The sequence below is a fragment of the Ixodes scapularis genome, unplaced genomic scaffold (assembly GCF_016920785.2).
Source record: "Ixodes scapularis isolate PalLabHiFi unplaced genomic scaffold, ASM1692078v2 PGA_scaffold2__306_contigs__length_199485367, whole genome shotgun sequence".
Classification (NCBI taxonomy): domain Eukaryota; kingdom Metazoa; phylum Arthropoda; class Arachnida; order Ixodida; family Ixodidae; genus Ixodes; species Ixodes scapularis.
In genome coordinates, this window is record NW_024609857.1 from 47663150 (window position 1) to 47685750 (window position 22601).

The window sequence follows — 22601 nt, forward strand, 5'->3', positions numbered from 1 at the left end:
ACTTCATTCGTAACCGCGGAGATTGATCTCCATCCATAAAATTCTCATATGTTGAACTTAAATTTACAGCTTTCACACTTTTCAAAAACGTAAATAAAATAAATTCGAAATCATCTAAATTTTTGAAATACGAACAAACACAATAACTTTGAATTTTCGAACTTGATTTGTCGATAAAATTGAACCCTTCGACCTCAAACTTTCAAGAATCTTGACATTTTAGATTTTTGTTATCGAATTCAAACCTTCGTGGATTCAAAATTTTTGAACTTTTGAATTTCGACTTTAACACGGTTCGAAAGTTTCGAAACTTCAACTTTGGGAGGTTCGCGGCATTTCTACTCTTCTTACTCGAGCATCCGACACTACAGCGCGTTTAGCCAGCAAATCTGCACACGGCAAGCGTCGGGAAATAACAAGAAGCTCCCATCAAGTTGCGCAGTCGATAGTTGGCACATGTCCCATGTGATTACGGGGCTATCGTTTATTCAAGTAGTTTCACCATATAAGGAAAGCCGCTTTCTCTTGCGCGCTATAAATATCCGCGCAACCAAATGCACGTCTCCAACTGATTTCTGTAGCAGGTCATCGAGAGGCACGGAATATTTCAGCTTCGCCACTTTTTACAGTCTCTGCCGTTCATCTGCAATCACCACTCAAATTCCAAAGGTTGGTAAATTAAATATTTGTCTTGCGGTTGTATATTTGTTTTTGTTCACGAGCAGTAATACAACTTGCTAGTGCCCCTAAATAATGAATACTATATTCGTAGGGTAAATGTTAATTCACTTCATTCGAGCCACGTCACTATACTCATGGACTAAAATTAGGGAGAAAAAATGGTCGGTCTCATGAATCAAGTAGGTACTTTTTAATTTCCCCCTGCGTATGTTACTATAACTCCGCCTCATATTACGATGAACCACAACGAAAGCTAGAAGCCATCTCGTTCATTCAGTTGCCCCGGGACATCACACTGCGCGCGTCCCGCCGCCCAACAACAAGGTCACGTGACAAACGTTGAGCTCTGGATGTATCAATATGAGCTTTTCATAGATCGTGCGCTGCGAATACTGGCCACTGTGGGAGCACGTCGGGTTCCTGCTCAAAGTGACGGCTCAAGCTCCCGCTAGTAACGCAAAGCTCTTACACGCGATCTACGAAAAGTTCGTATAGAAGTTGACACGGGTAAAGATCATTGTTCTTGCTAAGTACCTCTTTCTGTCTCAATAACTTCTGTTTTTGCTACTTTATACCTTTTACAGCACACTGCAAATACTTCAAGCTGACGGCGATGTCACTCCTGCTGGTTACCTTCGCGGTCTTACTTACACTTGGCGGAGTCATTCATGCTGCTCACGCACAAAATACGGCCGCAAATTACCCGGAGCTCAGGCCAGAACTCGGGAAATATCAAGACGATTCGAAGGTAAGCCTTCCTATACTGACAAGTTTAGATCTCATAGCTTCGTGTTTTTGTTGTTGTTGTTTTTCGCTTAATATTGTTTATTGTTCATAATCGCTTAACATTTTAATAAATTAAACCATCATACAATTGACAGCGTAATTCCACCTACGTAACAAGATCCTGAAAGAGAAAAAAGAAACTCGGGGACAAGTATGTGCAGCATTTCCTAAAAAAGGAGTCTGCGTGACAGAAGACGTGCTTCTGTACAGTGCGTTTGGTTAGAGATACTATCCTCTTCCCTGATAAGCGACACCATAATCAGCGATACCACTCTATTCCCTGTTTGGTGTTCCCGCCTTGCCAGGGTTACACATGAAAAGAAACAACTTCGATGTATTCTAAATTTTTACCTTTCTTCCGCAGTGTTTTCCCCTGAAAGAGACTTGGTACGTAACGTACCGAAGCCACGAGATCGATCCGGGCTTTGGAGGAAAAGCGAAGTGCGTGAAGGGTTCTCAAACCGGTCCAATGGTGGCCGGAACGGCTCCGATGCTCCTTCACATCGGAGGAACGAACATGTAAGAGGCGAAAATGACGATCACCTATTTTATGCAACTGGAATTGTATAGAAACATGTCTTCTAAACTACGGTGCTCTGGGCGGGCGAGTTGCCGTCTGGGAGTATTAGCGTCATCGCAGTGTTTCTAAAATAGCGGCAGCAACACGTACTACAGGAGCCGCCTTGTAAAGGTTGACCACGATGTTGGTGGTTGGTATACGCACCGACAGCTCCAGATGCGTGAGGCGTAACAACCTCCATGCATCGTGTCATCGTTTTTCGGCCAATGAGATTGCTGCCTCAGCCGATAAGTGCACCGAAGAACGAATCACAAAGCAAGAAAGGTGCACATAATGGCGATCTTTAGTAGATCATTCCGATAACTCTAAAAACGATACCCGATTACTATACGATGCACGAGCAGAGGTGTCGTGTCATATCGAGCACCATTGCCGGACGTATCAGAACGATCTACTAAAACTCCCCAGTAAACCACGCCCGGCGCTTCTCGAGCTCTCATCAGGGACTATAGAGGAAGCAGCAACGCCTGCAACGACTGATGGGCAAGGTCGTCGCTGTCGTCGCGGCGTCACAACTCGTGGCTGCAAGAGTTTCTGTTGACCAAGCCCGCTGCAGGGCTATTAGTGCCCTAATGTTATATTGGCGCCCTCTTATGGCTTCCGTCCGTGGATTTGCCTCGCCGCGATGTCACGGGTTGTAATCCTGGCTACACTTATCATCAGTTGCGAACTACAAGTCCGGAGGTGTGTCTAAAAATCCTGATGAAAGCTTAGTCACTAAGTACGCCGTCTGACGTCCGCGGATGAAAACAAAATTAATAATCGAGTAAAGACGACAGAAGTCTATGCGGAACGGCAGTTCGTCTGCTTCTTTGGCAGGGGTTGTGGTGCCGTCAAAACGCCCGAGCTTTGATTGACTCTGATTGAAGGATAGTGGGTTGATCTCAAGGCAGCTTGCTTTGAGGTCGACCTACTATCCTTCAATCAGAGCCAATCAAAACTCAGCGTTTTGATGTCACAACAACCCCTGCAAAGGAACCAGACGAGCCTGCGCTCCGCATAAACCGGCACAGTGTTTACAAACAACTTTAGCTACCCACACGGGTCTGTGCAGTGCGCTTACGAAGAAACCCGATTCGCGTGAAGTGAGGCTTGTGCGCACACGCGCCGAGACGAACAGTAATTTGCTTGACAGGGTCTGCTTTCCCGTTATTTTAGCAGAACGAGCTACAGTAAAACAACAGCGAAACGATAAATGGCATGTTAACCAATTTTGTTCTTAGCCCGAGACTGAGGCAGGAAAAGAGGAAAGTTTCAAAGTAGAAGAAAAATGAAGAGTCGAGGACACGTCTCTATGACATGTGTCTGAAACAGATAAAAAAAAATAAACGAAAAAATAAACCCAGAAGAATCATTTTTGTTATTATTACAATGCTTTAAAAACATTCCTTCTTGATTTGAGAGCCATGTTTTTCCATGCAGTTTTGAAGTAGTGACGGCCATAGTTTCTTCAACTTTGAGTAACAGTACTTGGAAAGTCATGCCTCAAGCTTCGTTAGTATTTGCAGTCAAACAAGAAGTGTAATCAAGCTAGTTGAGGCATGTAAAGTTTATTTACAGTTAGATATTGTAGTGCTAAAAGTGATCATATATAAATGAGGAGCCGAAAGAACTTTCCCGTAATGAAAGAGGGGTTTAGTATGACCGTCTCGGGGAACAGTTTCCAATTCTACTGATAGCCTTTTTCGGAAGTACATGTAGTGTAGTTATGCCGTGATAGTAGTGGTTCCCCGGAGCAGTGGCAGTCATTTATAAAAGATAAAAATGAAGAGGTATATAAAAGTACCTTAATTCATTTAGGTAGCTCAAAGCGCCACCCGTTTACCACCCCTGTTCGTTTTTTTTTTTTTTTTTTTTTTTTTTCTTTTTTTGATAGTTTAGATATGATGATTTCAATTTCTGTATTCCATGAAAAATTTATTTATTTTATTTATTTATTTATTTATTAATACTGCTCACCTCGTGGAGGCGATAGCAGGAGTAAAACTGTACATATTTGAAAAAAAAAAAAAAAAAAAAGTGCCGTTATACACAGTTCAAAATCTCGGCAGCGCCTTGCTGCAACGCGACACAGACAATCAAAGTGACTCGCTCATCCAATCCCATCGGAAAACACTCGCGAATATAGAATGCGTAATATACAATCAAGATGCAACTCACACGTACAACAACTATTTACTTTTCTAACCGATTTGGGAGAGGAATGAAGACAAGGTTGAACTATTCACAACGTCAGCTGGCAGGGAATTCCATTCTCTAACAGTGCGTGGAAAAAATGAATAATAAAATACATTGTTTTTAGCAGAAAATTCCCTCATTGACAGTTGATGGGATCGTCTTGTTAATCGTGGCTGAAAAAATGAGATATACTTGTTTTTGTTAATCTTTAGCTGGTCATTAATGATTAGATAGAAGAATTTTAATCGATCTCTGCGTCGTCTGTTTTCAAGACTCTCGAGGTTGGCATTTTGCAGGAGCTGGCTGGGAGACACAGACCAGCTATAGGAGTTGTAGATAAACCTTACCGCCCTCCTTTGTATTTTTTCCAGTTTATTTTTGTTTACTTCGGTGTGCGGATCCCAGACCACTCCGGCATATTCCAGAATAGGTCGCACGTAGGTCTGGAATGCAGTCAGCTTCGCTAAAACACTGGAGCGCCCCAGGGATCGTCTCAGGTACCCTAGCTTTTGGAAAGCACGTCTTGAGATGTAGTCAATGTGATCGTTCCATCGTAGATCCGATGTAATGATCACCCCTAGGTACTTAAATGATTCAACTTTTTGCAGAGGTACGCCGCCTATTGAGTAAGAAAAATGTGAAATGGTTTTTTTTTCGTGTGATGTTCATAAATACTGTTTTTTTCGCGTTTAGAGTCATTTGCCACTTCGCGCACCATAAGTTAATTTTTGCCAGGGAGGCATCGATGAGAAGGTGGTCTTCAGGGCTAGAAATTTCAGTTTAAAGAACACAGTCGTCGGCGAAAAGGTTAATCTGGACTGGTATATCATCTAATATGTCATTAATGAATATCAAAAAAAGTAACGGTCCAAGAACGGATCCCTGAGGCACCCCAGAGTCAACGAAAACAGGTTCGGAAATCGATCCATCTATGACAACCCCCTGTCGACGAAGTGTTAAGTAGTCACTAGTCCAATTTGTAATCATGTCGTTCCTTAAGATTGCTTTCAGTTTTATTAATAACTTCGGGTGGGATACTTGATCGAAAGCTTTTGAGAAGTCCAAGAAGACCACGTCCACCTGGCCACGACGGTTTAAGACTTCAGAAAAATAATGCGTGGTTTCAACCAACTGAGTGGAAGTAGACAAAGCTTTGCGGAAACCGTGTTGCCGAGGATGCAGTAAGTTACTTGATTCTAAAAAATGACAGATATGCGTAAATAATATATGTTCCAATACTTTCCCCGCAGTACACAACAGTGAAATTGGTCGGTAATTTGTCACAAGCTCACGATCTTCGGCCTTAAAAACAGGGATAACTTTTGCGTACTTCCACTCTGTGGGTACCCTGCCGCTTTCTAGAGACCTCCGAAAAATAACTGTAAGGTATTTTGCACACCATTCGGCATAACGACGTAGAAAAGCGTTCGGAACGTTGTCTATTCCGGTAGATTTTTTAACGTCGAGATCGAGCAACAAAGAAAAGATTCCAACTTCACAGATTGTTAAGTCGTTCAACGGAGGGATATTCGTCGGCGCCTCAAAAGTGGGGTGCGTGTTATCATCTATTGTGAAGGTAGATTTAAAAAAGAGATTGAAACAGTTTGCCAGTTTTGCTTTGTCACTCACATGCTCCCCGGCCACTTTAAGACTACTGATCGTCAGTTTACGAGGCGAGAGATACCTCCAAAATTTATCTGGTGATGTCAGCATAAAATTTGGCAGTGTTTGAGAATGGTATTTCTGTTTAGCCGCTTCAATGCTTTCCTTCAACTGCTGTCTGAGGTCGTCCAGATTACGGCTCCTGCCGTTGTTAGGGTGTCTCTTACAACTTTTCTTTACTCTGTTAATTTTACGTACCAAGTGGATAATGTCGCGAGTCATCCAGGGATTCTTTCTGTGCGTAGTTTTCTTAATTTTAGGCACATAATCTTTGATGCACCGTAGTACCAATGATTTAAAAAAAGCCAGAGCTCATCCACATTGCATTGAGGAGAGTCGCTAATGGCTGAAAACTCACAGAAAGCCTCCTCCATTTCGTCGAGAATACAAACATCATTCGCCTGTGCAAAATCAGAGACATACACTGTTTTGCTCTGTTTCTCAGGTTCCGCAGCGATGGAAAGGGACAGGTGAACTGTTTTGTGGTCAGAAATCGCGTCCAGAGCGGAAATGACAGGGTCTTTCTGTGCTAGAGTGTTGCTGACGAATACTAAGTCTAACGTAGACCTGGCGGAACCACACACGCGAGTTTCACACTTCACTAGCTGGGTCAGGTTGTGAAAAAAAGCCATGTCAACCAAAGGTTCAGCCTGTGACGAAAGCGGAACTGGGTAGGTTGACGACCAATCAATTTCAGGCGTGTTGAAGTCCCCTGCAAGGATTAGGTTCCGCTCCCCTAAATTATTGTTTGTAACGTACTCGTTTAACTTGATAAAGAATGAAGAATCAGAGTTAGGGGGGCGATAGCATGCTCCTATTACTATAGTTACTTCTCCCAGAGCTGTCTTAACCCATAGGCATTCCAGATCGGGAATGTCAGCTAGTCTGGTTACGAGAAGTTCGTCCCTAAGGATCACTGCCACACCTCCCCCTCGTCTATCACGGTCTTTTCGAAGCATCCGGTATCCCGGTGGAACTATTTCGTGGTCTGCAATGTCATTATTCAGCCAGGTCTCCGTGACAACAATAACATGAGGCGAGTAAGCCAAAATGAGGCTCTCGAGGTCAACAACCTTGTTTACCACACTTCGTGCATTAATGTTTAATAAAATGAATTCACGGTTACAGTCAGCTACCTCCGAACCCGGCTTTTTTTCTGGTAACGCTCTTTGTCACGCATTGCCCTCAGCGTCATTGATAGGTAGGGACAGTGACGCATGGCACTTGTATCTGCTCTGGGTATTTTCGTCCCAGCTATAGGTGGTGTTGTTCACCTTAAGTTTATCATAGAGCAACTTTACTTTGGCTCCTTGCTTCTTTTCCTCTGCCGCACTGTCCCAAAGATTCTTACGAATCTCAAGAAGTCTTTTTGAGTAGTCATCAGATACACTTATCTTACTGCCTTTCAACTTGTGACAGTTTTTCATTATTGCGGCCTTTTCTCTGTGGTCTTTGAAAGTTATTATGACCGGACGATCCCTATTAGACTGCTTCATACCCAACCTGTGCATTCTTTCAATAGTCTCTGCCTTAGCACCCAGAATACCCTGAAAGATGTTTTCATTAACATTGTTTAGCAAAGTATGTTCTGTTTCGTGCTCCGCCTCTTTTATGCCTCTAACTGTAAGGTTATTTTTCCGAGAGCGATTTTCTAGGTTATCAAATTTTATCGTAAGGGACTTCATTTGTGAGTGAAGATTGCAGACTTCATTTTCCAACGCTTGGACCGTTTTACGTGTTTCACCTATATCAGAGAGCTTGCCTTCAATAGTGCTGAGTCTGGTTTCGAGCTGCTTGAACGACGCGTCAGCAGAGTTCTGCTTTTCTCTGACTTCTGTTACTGTTTTAAGGATGTCCTGCTGCCTGTCGACCACCTTGTTAAGAATCTCTTTCTGGGACTCTATCATTTTTTTCATTTCGCTGAACATTTCCTCAGTAGTTGGTCCAGGGTTCTCCTCGACATCTCCCGAAAGGCACAGCAGTAGTTTGATAACAGAAACACAGTCGCAGGCACATTGAAATACCGTATGTGGGCACGGCAGAACAACAAGACCGAGTTCATCAGAACAGTAACAAGATTTTCTGTCACCAACCTGAACGATAAGAATCGGCAGCATTTTAGACGACATGATCGCGTGGATTTCGCCGCGCCCACTGAAGCTTGCAGTTGCAGTAGCTGTTCTTATGTCCGTCGCTGGAGGCCTCATTCGTAGATCCCCTGCCAGAGTGCGCTTGAACAGTGTTTCCGAGTCGCCATCGCGCATGCGCGCAGGGAATGACGTTGTTGATGCGTTGATTGGAACCATCGGTAAACTTGTCATCTCCGCTGGGACCGTCCCGTCGCAGATTATGTTGTCGCTGGACACAGCGAAGATTCCGCCGAGCAGCACCTGAACGATAAGAATCGGCAGCATTTTAGACGACATGATCGCGTGGCTTTCGCCGCGCCCACTGAAGCTTGCAGTTGCAGTAGCTGTTCTTATGTCCGTCGCTGGAGGCCTCATTCGTAGATCCCCTGCCAGAGTGCGCTTGAACAGTGTTTCCGAGTCGCCATCGCGCATGCGCGCAGGGAATGACGTTGTTGATGCGTTGATTGGAACCATCGGTAAACTTGTCATCTCCGCTGGGACCGTCCCGTCGCAGATTATGTTGTCGCTGGACACAGCGAAGATTCCGCCGAGCAGCACCTGAACGATAAGAATCGGCAGCATTTTAGACGACATGATCGCGTGGCTTTCGCCGCGCCCACTGTTCGCTAAATGTCTCTTAAACCTTTTTTTTTTAATTTGCACAACAATGTCAACACTGGTGGTACCAAGCAGAAAGCTCTGAAACTAATTGGACATTTTTGGCTGATCTTCGGACTGAAGAGAGTTGCTTAGAATATAGATAGATGAATAGATAGATAGATGGGGTTTATTGGCGTGCCTGCAAACAGCCAAGTGGCCTCAGCAGCAGTGCACTGTCCTGTACACAGATACATAAAAGTATGAGATAAAAACACAATCAGGCGAAAAGGTCTGTTTCATCAAAAAAGGCATCGTGAGTCTGTTGCAGATGAGTCATTGGGCAAGTGGCCCGCACATCAGGATAAAACGTGTCTCTGCATTTTGACGTCCTCCCTGACGGTACCCGGAACCTCAGCGACATCAGCAGCTGGGCACAATCAAGAGAACCATGCACAATTTGACGCAGGAAATGCATGTCTCTTGCAATTCGTCAATCGTGCAGAAGCACTAGACCGAGGTCACTGAGCAGGGAATGGTAATTGTAGAAACGGCGGCTGCCGATACATCGGTCGTATAAGATTCTTATAAACTTACGCGGAACGTTTTCAATAAGATTACTAGGTAACATCGTTACAGAGTTCCAAACCACAGACGCGAAGTCGAGGCGTGATCTAAGCAATGCACAATACAGACATAAAAGACACTCAGAGCGACGAAATTTTTTGGTCATTTGCGAAGTTACACCCAATTGGCGAAGTCCTTGGCCAACAATGCAAGAAACGTAGAGGCGAAAATCCTATCTCGAGTCCACAAAGACACCAAGATCCCGTACATAGACAACCCGCAGCACTTGCTCTTCAAATATAGTGTAGCCGAAGACTATGCTCCCCTTCTTCCTGGTAAGGGACATTACTACTCTCTTTTTTGGATTCAGTTTAAGCCTATTTTTTAAGCACCAATGTTCAACGGAACGGATGTCATTTTGCATCTAAATACAGTCATTTGTATTGTCAGCAACACTGAAAAGTTTAAAGTCATCGGCGAACATTAGCACTTTCGAGTTTCTGTTGGAAGATGGTAGATCGTTAATAATTATCAAAAACAGGAGTGGTCCAAGGTTAGAACTTTGCGGTACGCCAGACAAAGATGCAAATGTCTCCGACACACACTTTAAAAATCTAACGTAATTTTGGCGACTTGAAAGGTAACTTTCAAACCATGCGCAATACAAAGTGCATAGTCCGTATTCTTTTAATTTCAACAAGAGTATCTGGTGGTCAACCTTATCAAAGGCCTTGGTCATGTCAAAATAGACTGTGTCTACCTGACCACAGTTGCATACTGCAGGACCGCTATGACAAGAGGAACGTAGCTAAGTTCGTCTTCACTGACCTGTCCCTGAGGAATCCGTGCCGCAAAGGTGAAATGTTTTGTTTAAATATAAGTACAAGCGTTCATACATCACCATATAAAAAACCCTTGAGAAGCCACAAAGAAGAGACACAGGGCGGAAATTATTGACAATACAAGGATTTCCTGACTTGAAGACTGGTATTACGACTGAAACTTTCCACCGAGAAGGATAAACCCCATACTGTAAAGACAGATTAAATATATGTGTCAGCATAGGTATAAATAATTCAGCACATCCTTTGATAATAAAATTAGGAAAGACATCACAGCCAGTTTAAAGTTTTGGTTTGAGCTTCCGTATCGAGCACATCACCCCATCCTCAGTTACACTGTGGTATGCTAAGGAGTCAGCAAAACCCTCAAATTCAAAACCATTAGGCACACTGTCACGTTCCGAAAAGCAAGAACTAAAGTGATTAGAAAATGCTTGGCTCACTTCTTGTGGCTTGCATAAAATCTTATCCTCAATTTGTAACGCTGAAGTGCTGACACTATCCGCACGTTGGGCTCGAGCATAATTCCAAAAGCAACTTGGTTATTTTTTAAATTTGTTTTCCCAACCGCTGTGATAACAAGCTTCATCTCGAGACTAAAGCTTCTTAACTATTGCTCTGCAGACTGAAAACCTCTGATACCAATATTCACAATTTGACTTGTTATAGAATTTGTGAAAATTCTGCTTTTTCCACATATAATATTTCAGGAGAGATAAAAGCCACTTAAGGAAATTTTGATTTCCTTAGACACTGTTTAGGTATGAATTCTTGTATAGCCCGCTGGACAGTTGATGTTACCAATTCGACACAGGAATTAGCGTCCGTAAGGTGAAAGAGGCAAGACCAATCATAGCCACGAAGACGATTGTATAGGCCGAGATAATCGCCACGAGTATAGATAAACTTGGGTAGTGATTGCTCACGTAGTATTTGAAATGATAAAAAGAAACATAGTGTAAACGGAGGATGAAAATAATCGACTGGGACAAGCGTCTCGCGTGTCTCTTTCACGTCGAAGACAGGTACATTCGATATGATCAAATCTAAAACAATTTCAGCACAGTTTCTTATCGTATTGTGCTGATGCAACCCGGTAAAATGGATAAAATTGGTCAGACACTGTCTTTAGCTCGTACTACAGCGCAGTCACTCTGGGCAAAGCCGGTTAACAGGTCGACCTTTGGAAGGTTAAAATCGCCGTAAACGTGCACTTTGCACTTTGAAAAATCAATTCCGTTCTCTAGGTCTGCAAAATGGTCTGCGAAAACACAAACCTCGTAATTCGGCGGAAAATAATAAGAGCGAACGAGGTAGTTTAAGCCATCCGATGCCGATACTTCCACCCAGACACATTCCTATACGTCTCAAGGTCTGTACGCCTAATCGGATAAAAATCAGACTTGCACGCTGTTACAACACCACCAATGTATTTAACAAGTTCAGTGTAGTTTCTGTCTGTTCTAAACACTGAGAATTGACTTGAAAAATAAGAGCTGCTAGTGCAAGATTCATTTAGCCACGTTTCCGACAGACAAATGATGTCATGGTCACAGGAAAGGGCATTACCGAAAAATTCCTCACTTTTGGTTCTGAGACCTCTCGTATTTTGACAGTACAAGTTAGTTTTCCGCGCCATCATTGGGGATAGGTTCCTTCAAGAAATCCGGGGCTTGGCTTATCATTTTCACGTTTCTTGCTTTGGGATTAGTTTCTTGTTGTTCTTCTCTGATCGTACCACAATCTGAATGGCCCGCCATAGTTCGTGTTTCTTGAGATGTCAACCACTATAGGTTGCACGGCTGAGAAGAACAGTCGGTACGTTTGCAGTTGGGTAAGGCCAGAGACACAGGAAGCTTCTGGCGGCGACATGACGCCACCAGGGGTGAAGCCAGAAGTGTAAAGGAAGACGTCCCCAAACATCACCAAAATAACAGCTGTTCGGTCACTCGAGGGTGCACCCGAGGGTGACCAAAACAACTGTCAATTGTTTAGTGTTTTTCTTTTCTCGAGTTTCCTTGTCTTTTTTTTTATTTAGGTGAAACAATTAAAAATATGTAGTGATTGTGTTCAGTTTCTGCATGAACATGTTGTTTCTTGAAAAATGGCGCTCATGCATACCTGTACCGTCAAAACAGTAAAGCATGTTAATTTATAATTTAAAAAAGCAGCCCAAAATAACGTGCGTTACTTTTTATGAGTAACCGTAACGGTAACGCGTTCCTTTTACTTTGAGGTAACGTAGGTCGGTAACGCGTTCCTTTTATTTTGAGGTAACGTAGGTCGGTAACACGTTCCTTTTATTTGCAAGTAACGAGTAAAGTATTTCGTTATTTTTTTGGGGGGTAACGCCTACAACAGTCGACAAAATAATGTGAAAGTCGCGATTTTGACAATCGTCGGAGTTGTTCTGAGGTTCTATTATTTTTTTCTTTATTCCTCGCAAATCTTGTTATTTACGGGTTTGAGGTAGTCAAAATTAAACTATTAATATATTATAGTTTCTGCGATCCCCTCTAAGGCCCCACGAATTAAAACGTATATCCTAGTCAAACTGATAAATTCAGAAGGCGCAAAATGTGCCAAAAACGTTTTGAGCTGCGCTTGGAGTTTATTTATGAAATTTTCGGGGCTCGAGAGTAATACGACGCTTCGCTAAATTTGGAAAAATATCGCGTGAAAATCCTGCTTTCCGGCTAGGTAAATTTAGCAGTTAAATTTCTTCCGGGCGTATGGTTAATAAAGTTAACATATTACGCTTTTCCGTTACATTATTGCGTTTGTTTCCGTTTACCGCTTGCGTTACAATTTACAGGTTCTTTTTATTACAGCCTATTTCTATGCGGAGCAAGCCGTCTGCTTCTTGTGCAAGCGTTGCGATGACGTCAGAACAGCGTCGAGCTCTGATTGGCTTTGATTGCGAGGATAGTAGGTAGACCTTAATGCTAGATGCCTTAAGGCCTACCCACTATTTCTTGTCAATCAGCCAATAACAGCTTTTCGTTATGACATCATCGCAACCCCTGTGCAAGAACCATACCAACTTCAGCTCCGCATACATATTTTCCGCAGAAAACATTTCTTAAAGAAAAGCTGAAGCACTTTTCAGTTAATCTGAGTTAAGAACGAACTTCTGGGGCTTTTTTTTTTCCTGTAAATTTAGTTATAGTACTTATTTTTGGCAAAGGTAAACGTTAACCACATTTGTTTAAAAAAATACTTGTAGCGTTTGCCCCCTGCGGGTATCCCCTCTGCCGCGCGTTATCTGTCCAGATAGAAGTGACGCCATTGACGGCATCCCTGAGCCAGTTTAGTGGAGAACAAGTGTCATCTCAACCCGCTGATGTCGTCACTTTTGCCAGCTTTTCTCTCCACTCTCGCGCTTTCCTACCGTCGGCGCGCCGCAACAGGCGGATCTGCGTCGAAACTTTAATTGGCTATTACGACGCACTTACAAATGAGATTCAAATAAAACTTAAGACACATAACTTTTAAGGTGTCTACATTACAGCTTTTACTGTTTGCTTGAATTCAAGGGCATGTTTAGTTTCACATTAAGGCATCAGAGCCGAGAATGTCTAAATAGGTGCTTCCAGATGCATGCCTTTTTATAGTGACAAACCCGGGTCGCAACGTAGGCAAGGGCTGGTCGGTGCATGATAAGAAAAAAAAAAAAGGAAAAAAAAGCTCAAAAAGGACAAAAGGATGGTGGAAGACACACAAACAGCCTCCCGGTATGATGTTTGCGCTGTTTTGTTTATTTTCAATAAAGAAATAAGACTGAAATGTGCAAATTACTAGTCCCTTAAAATACGTTTTTAAGCACGAGTTGGTGTATGTGTTTTATCCAGAAATGCAACTTATATCCTGAGGTCCACCGACGGTCATCAAGCCAAGAACGTTGGGGAGTTCAAAACGTCTCGTAAGTGTATGCCAATAATTTCGAACACTTATGTGCCACACCAAAAGCTCGTATATCTAAAATACACCACGTTCATGTGCATGCCCTCACACATACCTCGTATATTAATTATTATTCAAAATAATCATTCAACTTTTTTCTGTGTGCATTAGTTAAAATGGTAATTTGTTTTAAAATTACCTTTGTTGGAATTTCCTTATTTCTAAACAGACAAACACGAATTATTTTCATATAATCTTTTACTGCACATTTCGGCTTTTTAAAAAAGGGGTTTCTACATGAAATCGTACCAAGGAATAACTTTTTTTTAAACTATGCACCTCCTTCCAGTCTTTTCTTTGTTAATATTGTTAGTAGTCATTTCCGTATTTGTTTCTCAAAATAGTTTACATGGTGAAACATCCTTTACAAAAAGATATTTTTCTTTTTTTTTTTTTATTATATGTGCGTATATGTGCGGGTGCGTGTGCTTAAAAAGATTGAAACGCTCCAGAAAACGAGTTCTGGATTCCAAACGACACATCAAATAAATTTGCAAACCGTTTTACGCATTGCAACTTAGGTCAGATTTCTATGCTACTCTAATTATTATCGGTTTAATTCCTAATAACGGGAGATTAAGGTACAGCTTATTTATGAACTTATTTCTTCCTTTGGATAAGAATCACTCGATGACTTGCATATGATCATTTTTACGACATGTCCACCAGCGTTATTATGTATTTTGTACATTGCAAAATTCGTGTCTGTTATTATTCTTTAATATATAAAACAAAAAGACTTGCATATTCATCAGTGTAATATACATAACAAAAGTGTTAAGTTACTTCTGTAACACAAAGTTCGCTTGCTGAAAGCAGCAAAAACTGTGCCTTAAAGGGCCCTTGAAAAAAAATTTTTTTAAACAGTCTGATTGGGACACGCGTGTCAAAAAATAAATTTTAACCGAAAGAAAGGTTTTAGAGCAATATTGAGGGCAAAGGTGAAATTCTGAAAAAAATTTAAATTGAAATTCTGCGCGCGAAGTCCATGAAGTCGCTGGTTATCGGGAGTCACCATCTCGGTCGTGAAGGCGCTGAAAATGCCGAGAGAGAAAACAAGTGGAAAGGAGGGGACTGCCGACTAAATTGCGTCTCGCGCCGCCAATATTGCTCTCAAAAATGTTTTTTCTCGCGTAAAATATATTTCTCGACACGCGTGTTCCAACCAGACTGTCTAAAAAATGTTTTTTTCTTTTTCAAGGGCCCTTTAAAGTTGCCTACTAAGTTTTGCGAAGAAGTTTTTTTTTTTAAATTAATATTTGCAACTATAAGTGGTCTTTTTTTCATTGTTTAACAGAGGGATCAGTGAATGTGCTCATTCCTTATGTGGACTGCGCGACTTGCAAGGTGTTCAGACATCCCTACATCACATCAGGTGAATTCAACAACTTCTTAGGATGTATGCTTGGGCGAGTTGGGTATTCATATTGTAGGAGTAGCGCTAAGTAGATTCACTCACCCTCAAACTCACACTCACACTCACACCAGAAAAACGGTCATTCAACTTTCAACTCAAATTGTATTTTCGTCTTCTTTCGTTTTTCTTTTACCCGTATTAAAATTGTCATCTCACTTCGTTCCCTTCTGTACAAAACAATTAGCAATGTCTATCGCACATTACCTTCGAGAATCAAGATAAAACAATTCTTTTTCCGTTAGCGTTATGGATGGACAACTAACACACGTGTCACTTCTTTTTATGATGTGAGCTGCCTCTATTATCTCACGTGTTAACTGATGATGGTTCTTTCCGATTATGGTGCTATTTTTGAAGTCCGCGGCGCACCCACAGTCACGGCAGTGAATGCCCAAAAGTCCTGAGTTTGCTAATCGGGTGTTGTTGTTGTGTTCCCTTAATCTGTCGTTAATACATCTTCCAGTTTGTCCTATGTACTGTTTGCCGCATGATAGGGGAAAGGAATAAATCACTCCTTCTGAGCAAGGTATGTATGGTGTTTTATGTTTTTTAGTGCAGACGGTATTAGTTTTTGGTGTGGCGTTAACTTTTTTACATAGGTTTGATAGTTTGATGGGGGCGGAAAAGACTACGTCGATATTTGCGCGATTCCCAATCTTCTTCAGGTTATGAGAAATGTTATGAATGTAGGGGATGAGTACCGGTCTCTGGTTACTGAATCTTTCGCGTGGCTTGCGGGATGTGATTTGACCTTTTTTAATCTGTTTAAGGAGACTTTCGGCGACTGAAGTTAATATATGTGAAGGATATCCCGCACTTACTATCCTAGATACTTGTCCTGTGAAGCTTGTTAGGCTTGAATGCGGGCAGGACTTGAAAATAGAGTTTTTGAAGCACTGATTAACTATGCCTCTCTTTACCAATTTGGAATGCGCCGAATTATAATTGAGGAGTGTTTTTTTCCCTCTTAGCTCATACGACCAACAGACATGACGGGGCTGAAGAGACAATCTTAGGTCCAAAAATCTTAAGGATCCTAGCTCTGGAAGCTCGTGCGTAATCTCCAAAGGGTTTAAGCATGTTTTAAACTTGACGAGCACATTGGGCACATGAATCGGGAGGTCTTTTTCGTTGGTGTCCACGAGTATCAAACAGTCATCAACGTAGCGGAACACCTTCACAGCAGTCGAGGAATCTAAGCTCTTTTGAAGCAGTCTGTCGTGGTGTGCTAGGAATAAATCACTGAGAATTGGCGCTATGCAGGATCCGGTGCAGACTCCCTTTTTTTGAAGGTATGTGTTACCGTTCCAAGACACGAAGGTAGACCTGAGGTAAAACCTGAGCAAATCAAGAAAGTTGCTTTGGGAAAGTACTGAGGTATTCTGGAAAGCTATGGCACCATACGAGTCAATGCTGTCTTCAATGCACTCTAAAAGGCGTACTTGAAGTAAAGCATAGTATAAGTTTGATATCAATTGAGAAGGCCTGGTATTGGTTGGCACTGTGTTCTTGTAAAAAGCTTATGACCTCATATGAGTTTTTTTACCAGAAAGGGGTCATCAACTGTTAATAAATTAAGTCTTTTTTTGTAAAAATATAGCCAAAGATTTTTGCCAGGTGTCTCTTTTTGACACAATAACTCGCAAGGGACACTCAACCTTGTGCGTCTTGGCGCTGAAAAATATTTCTAAGCTAAGGTGTTTGCTTTTTTCAAAAGAAGGGCAAGGCTCTTTTATATTTAGGTCCTGAAGGAGCCTTTTAGCTTCACATTTTACTTTTGCTAATGAGATGCCGTCGTGACGTTGGAACACAGATTCGATTGCTAAAGGGGCTTTTACCCCAAACTCCTCTTTGGGCATGACAACAAAACCGCCTTCTTTGTCTGCTGGTGTTAAGGTTAAGGAATTCTCCTTCAAGTAATCTTCAACCTTTTTGATTGGCAGATGTCTTACAGAAGGTTTATATCGTGATAAAATGTCTACGCCCTCTGAAGTGCATCTATCGCACTCAGATAAGGAAGCCCTTCTTGACACTTGCCTTACTAGAGACAGTAGCTCAGGTGCCGATTTTCTGGGTTCTACGGCGAACTTGGGCCCCATACTGAGAACGTGCTGCACATGTTGCGGTAACTGTACGTCTCCGATGATGTGTACAAGATTGCAGGGACTCGTGGTTTTCTTTGGTGTGATCGCGCGAAGATGGTTTAGGGTGAGACGCCACAGAAACTCCGTCGTTCTTTCAGTAGTGTAAGAAATCTCTCGCCATCTCTTTTTTCCCGCCAAAGGACTTGCATTGTCACAGAGTTTAAAGTGAAGGCAATCACGGTAATGTCTTGTTTGCCTATGCCACTCGGATTCTAAGATCTTGCATACTCTCCTCCCGTGACCTACAGAGGGGGTAAAGCCCCCAAACAGCTTCGGGAGGTAATATTTTCACCCGGAGACAGTACCCGTAGGTCCTCGCTTGACAAGTGGAGATGGCAATCATGGTGGTGAGGAAGGACGGGCTCAAAGATGTTCTTGCGAATGGGCCCGAAGGACTAGAAATGAAGCTTCTTAGGATGTATGCTTGGGCGAGTTGGGTATTCATATTGTAGGGGAAGCGCTAAGAACAACAACACCCGATTAGCGAACTCAGGACTTTTGGGCATTCACTGCCGTGACTGTGGGTGCGCCGCGGACTTCAAAAATAGCACCATAATCGGAAAGAACCATCATCAGTTAACACGTGAGATAATAGAGGCAGCTCACATCATAAAACGAAGTGACACATGTGTTAGTAGTCCATCCATAACGCTAACGGAAAAAGAATTGTTTTATCTTGATTCTCGAAGGTAATGTGCGATAGACATTGCTAATTGTTTTGTACAGAAGAGAACGAAGTGAGATGACAATTTTAATACGGGTAAAAGAAAAACGAAAGAAGACGAAAATACAATTTGAGTTGAAAGTCAGCGCGACGTGAATGACCGTTTTTCTGGTGTGAGTGTGAGTGTGAGTTTGAGGGTGAGTGAATCTACTTAGCGCTTCTCCTACAATATGAATTCAACAATTTCTTGCCAATTTTGTCATGGTGACGATCCCATTGCAAACTAGAGCAGGGAAATTTTTAAATCTTAATATGAACGTAGTTTGCTTTGATATTAAGATTTGTCTTGCATGTTTTGCTTAAATTTTTGCAGAAATATATTACACAGTAATCAGCTGTGGGTGTTGTTTTCGTCTCCGCGAATCAGCGTGAATGGGACGTCATCGTAGGAGTGAGATACAATTTCACCGTTCACTTTTATGAGATCTTGTGTACACGTTGCAGCGCTTTGCAACGGAAGCATCAGTGGTCGGTCGCGCTCTAACCCTTTTACCAGTAAGATGTTCTTGCGATATAGTGTCCCAAAGGACATGCATATTCTGTGTCAGAAAGGTGTCCTCTCATTTTGCACCTCAAATCACAAAGCAGTCGGCAGATGGTCCCGATCGGAATGTTCAAGTATTAGCTAAATTTATTGAAGAAAGATCAATAATTGCTGTACAAAGGTCAGTTGAGTCTAAAATTATGAATGTTTTTGGGTCGCATGTTGTTAGTTTTTATGCGCGTATGCTCTTCATTGTACTCTTGTTTAATATCTGGAGATATGACCACTGTCAATTATTGACCAGCGCAACTTACTTTTTTTATTTACCAGTGCAAACACGAAATTCTAATAGCGTAATTGTGTTGCATCGTTCAGAGATAATATAGTATCGGCGCGAGCGAGCTGGTGAATGATAACCATGTTGAATAAACCTGAGACTGGGGCAGAAGTGAACATATAAGTCAAAGGAACAAAAAAGGACAGGACGACATCTCAAACTCAACTGAGTTTGAGACGTCGTCCTGTCCATTTTTGTTCCTTCGACTTATATGTTCATTTATGCCCCATTCTCAGGTTTATTCAACATGGTTTGCATTCCTTGTTGTCTTTATCTGCTTTTATTGCAGGTTCCGCTTGCAGCGTTTTGGTTCCGGAAAGTCAGCTGGGAAAGGCCACCTTCTGTGATTTTGTCTTCGATTTGCTGTGTGGAGCCACTGCCAAGTATCAGGTCTACGAGGATGGCTGCAAAGAAAAACGCTAAACGTAACTGTGTCATCATTTGTTGCATTGAACGTGTAAAGGATGTGAAGACTCGCTTACCACTTCAACGGCAATGACCCTAGTCAAGTAGTGGCAACGATATTTAAAGCATTTTATTACAATGCGTGTAAGCTGAGGTGATACATGCAATATTACTTGAAAAACAAAGCCTTAAACCGGCGCGGTGTCTAAGGAATTATATCATTAGAGAATATTTGCTCATGTTTAGCTTAGTCGAATATAAGGTTCAGGGATCCAACGAGCGTAGCAAAAAGGTCTGAAATCACGGGCGATAGATATGGATTTGAAAGTCTCTGTCGGAGGGGAACTGGACTTAAAAACATACCGAAGTGCTCGGATAGCAGATGTTCTTTTGTTTTTCAGACAAGGAATTTCCAAAGCACATTTTCAGACAAATTTTGCTTTAAATGCAATTCTAAAACATGCTTCTATATATATATTTTTTTGCACATTGATTTAAAATAAACGAAGGTTTTGGAATCGCTCACGTGAATCTCCGGACGTTAATATTGCTCTAAAGTTTATTTTATGGAGAGTTTATTTTGAGGCATATATGTCACACTTGCAAAAATATATTTTCCAGTTCAGTGCAGAGGAGCATTTGTGGTTCAGTTTTGCGCACCCAATCAAAGTCTGAACCCAAACCTTTCGTGATTTTGTCTTGGAATTACATTGCGAAGCCTCTACCAAATATCAAGTTTACGATGAAGGTTGCTAAGAGACGTGACATTGTGATAGAAGGGCGCATTCTTTTCCCGCTAAATGTACCCGGCAGGATTTTCTGCTAAATGTAGCGGCCACTTTAATTCCTAAATTCAACGTTGGCGTATTTTCCTTCCAAAATAATTTACCGGGACTCTAGGCATTTCTAATGCAAACGGTCTAGGCCATAAAAATGCATTATTCCCTTAAAATTTTGGATAAACAAAACATCGAACTTCCACCATACAATCGTCCACTGTCATAAACATTTTCAGAAATAAGCCAGCTTTTTTTTTACCGCCGTGACATGACCGGACAGATCAGTCAAGATACGAACGTGAAAGGTCGGCTCAGAATCCTAAAAGGCGATTCGCTTCGAGTGTCTGTGTGAAAATAACGGTATGATTGTTGCAATGCATCACCAACTCGCGCAAGTTGCCACTGCTATGCATGACTTCCATTCTCGTGTGGCTAAAAGCCCGCTGGCACAATACGTGCTCCTGCTGCCGTCCAAGCATTTTTTTTTTGTAATAGCGATAGATTATTTTCAAGAAACCTCTGCACGCAATACTGCAAGCATTGCATTGTGGGACCTATTCGGCAATGGATAGGAGCAAACAACGTTTTGGCTTCGATTGCCCCGTGGGCGGAGTAATGCATCTCAGCACTGCATTAAAAAGCTTCGCCTTGAAGAGTGAAACGCGATAGCGTTATCTGGCCCCGTAAGTATTGCCTACTTACTTGCTTCCCATGCTCTTCCTGCCAGTGAGAAGGAAATGCGTTGAACACGGCCTGTTGAGTAGCGTGTCTGGCTCGCCGCCGTATATAGGGTCGTCAAATCGAATCCCACCTAAAATTCTTCATTTTTTCCTGTAAAGCAAACGAATTACTTTATACCTGAAATCATTGGAGACATCTGGTGACCACAGTACATGTCATGTAGTATTCGCAGTACATGTCATGTTTTTAATCACTTTCATTCCACACGTCACGTCACGTGAGCGTGGCGGGTTGTTTAAAATTCCCTCGCGTGGTCACGTGGCTCTTGCGTCATGGCCTTATTGACCAATCAGGATTTTGGCGTCTACGATTTTCTCGTCACGCCACCGACGCCGGCTTTTCTGCTTCACGAGCTCCTTAACGCTGTCGCGTTAGAATAAAGTAAGCGCTTGCTTGCATCGCACCCATTAATTTTCGTAAAACGGCCGTTGAAACACGGATCTCCAACGGCCGTAAGGATCTGCCTAGACTTGTCGAGGAGTAGGAGTACGGCCGTCAGCGCCCCATACCTTTCTGGCGGCCTGGGCTCAACTCCATGGTGCAGCCATGGCCCTCCGGGCTCACGGACCCTTTGAGAAGCCTCAAACGTTAAGGCCGCTGTTCCTCTGATTCTGGCAATTGGGTGCTCTTTGGCCGCCCGATAGTCGTCTCACTCTCCATACTTTTTTGGTGGACTGGTTTCATTAGAAAAGTAATATTTTTCTCTTTTCACTAGAGTCGCGGATAGAGGCGCGAACTCTCAATTGCTCCGCTAGTTCCTGTTTTGTCAAACTACTATTAAAAATTAAACTATAAAGATGATGCCTTCTTTTTTTTTTTTGAGGAGATATGAGAGTAGAATTTGACGAAAGCGTTTTTTTTAATTCTCCATTGTTTATTTTTATACAGCTCGCCAAATATTGCCCTAACTTACAATTTTTTAGCACGAATATCTTTTTTATTACATTTTTAGTGTTTTCGAATTACATACCCATGTAGTTCTTGGTATTATGTATATTCCCGAAAACTTTCGAATGAAGGTGTAATGCTGTTCGTGAAATATCGCGAACATAATATTTTGTGTTCTAGAGGATGGGAGTTCCTATTTTGCTTGACGGGCAATTTAACTACACTAAAATACTTGATGAGGTATGAAACTAAGGAGACATGCAGCAATATGGATGAGGGCTTTCGATAATTTTTAAAGTAATAGTGATGTACCAGCCTATCAGACTTTAACTGAAGCGTACTACAATACATAAACTTACATTAATATATATTCGACTTCCCTTGTAATTCCCACCCGGTTTCCTTATTTATATAAAAATTAGATTAATATATATATATATATATATATATATATATATATATATATATATATATATATGGGTGGTTTCATCTCAAATCGTGCAGGCAAAAAGGGTCTAATTTTTAATTTCGATGAAAAAAATATATGTTATGGCGCCGTTTCTAAAACCGCAGTCGACATAAACCGCAAGTTCGTCGGACTTTTTGTTCTCAACTTATGAATTTTTAAAGAGGCCGCGGCGAAAAGCAGTGTTTTTCACACCCGTCGTGGGTCGGATGTTTCGCTTGATCTACCGCC

The 22601-nt window shown here is 41.9% G+C and overlaps 1 protein-coding gene across 1 annotated transcript; it reads left to right on the plus strand.

The window, feature by feature from the left end:
* The first annotated feature begins 566 nt into the window (after positions 1-566).
* Positions 567-19515, plus strand: LOC8038413. The gene is made up of 6 exons (XM_029982138.4): positions 567-669; positions 1266-1429; positions 1832-1986; positions 13874-13944; positions 15283-15360; positions 19381-19515. Exons 2-6 carry the CDS (start codon positions 1295-1297, stop codon positions 19512-19514), a joined length of 573 nt encoding a protein of 190 aa, XP_029837998.2. The 5' UTR covers positions 567-669; positions 1266-1294; the 3' UTR covers position 19515.
* Positions 19516-22601: the final 3086 nt, after the last annotated feature.

Bases quoted from the DNA above. Each gene is read 5' to 3' on its own strand.
- LOC8038413 (XM_029982138.4), top strand. From the start codon at position 1,295: ATGTCACTCCTGCTGGTTACCTTCGCGGTCTTACTTACACTTGGCGGA. The intron at 13,945-15,282 runs GTAAGTGTATGC...ATTGTTTAACAG, and splicing joins TGGGGAGTTCAAAACGTCTC to AGGGATCAGTGAATGTGCTC. The intron at 15,361-19,380 runs GTGAATTCAACA...CTTTTATTGCAG, and splicing joins ACATCCCTACATCACATCAG to GTTCCGCTTGCAGCGTTTTG.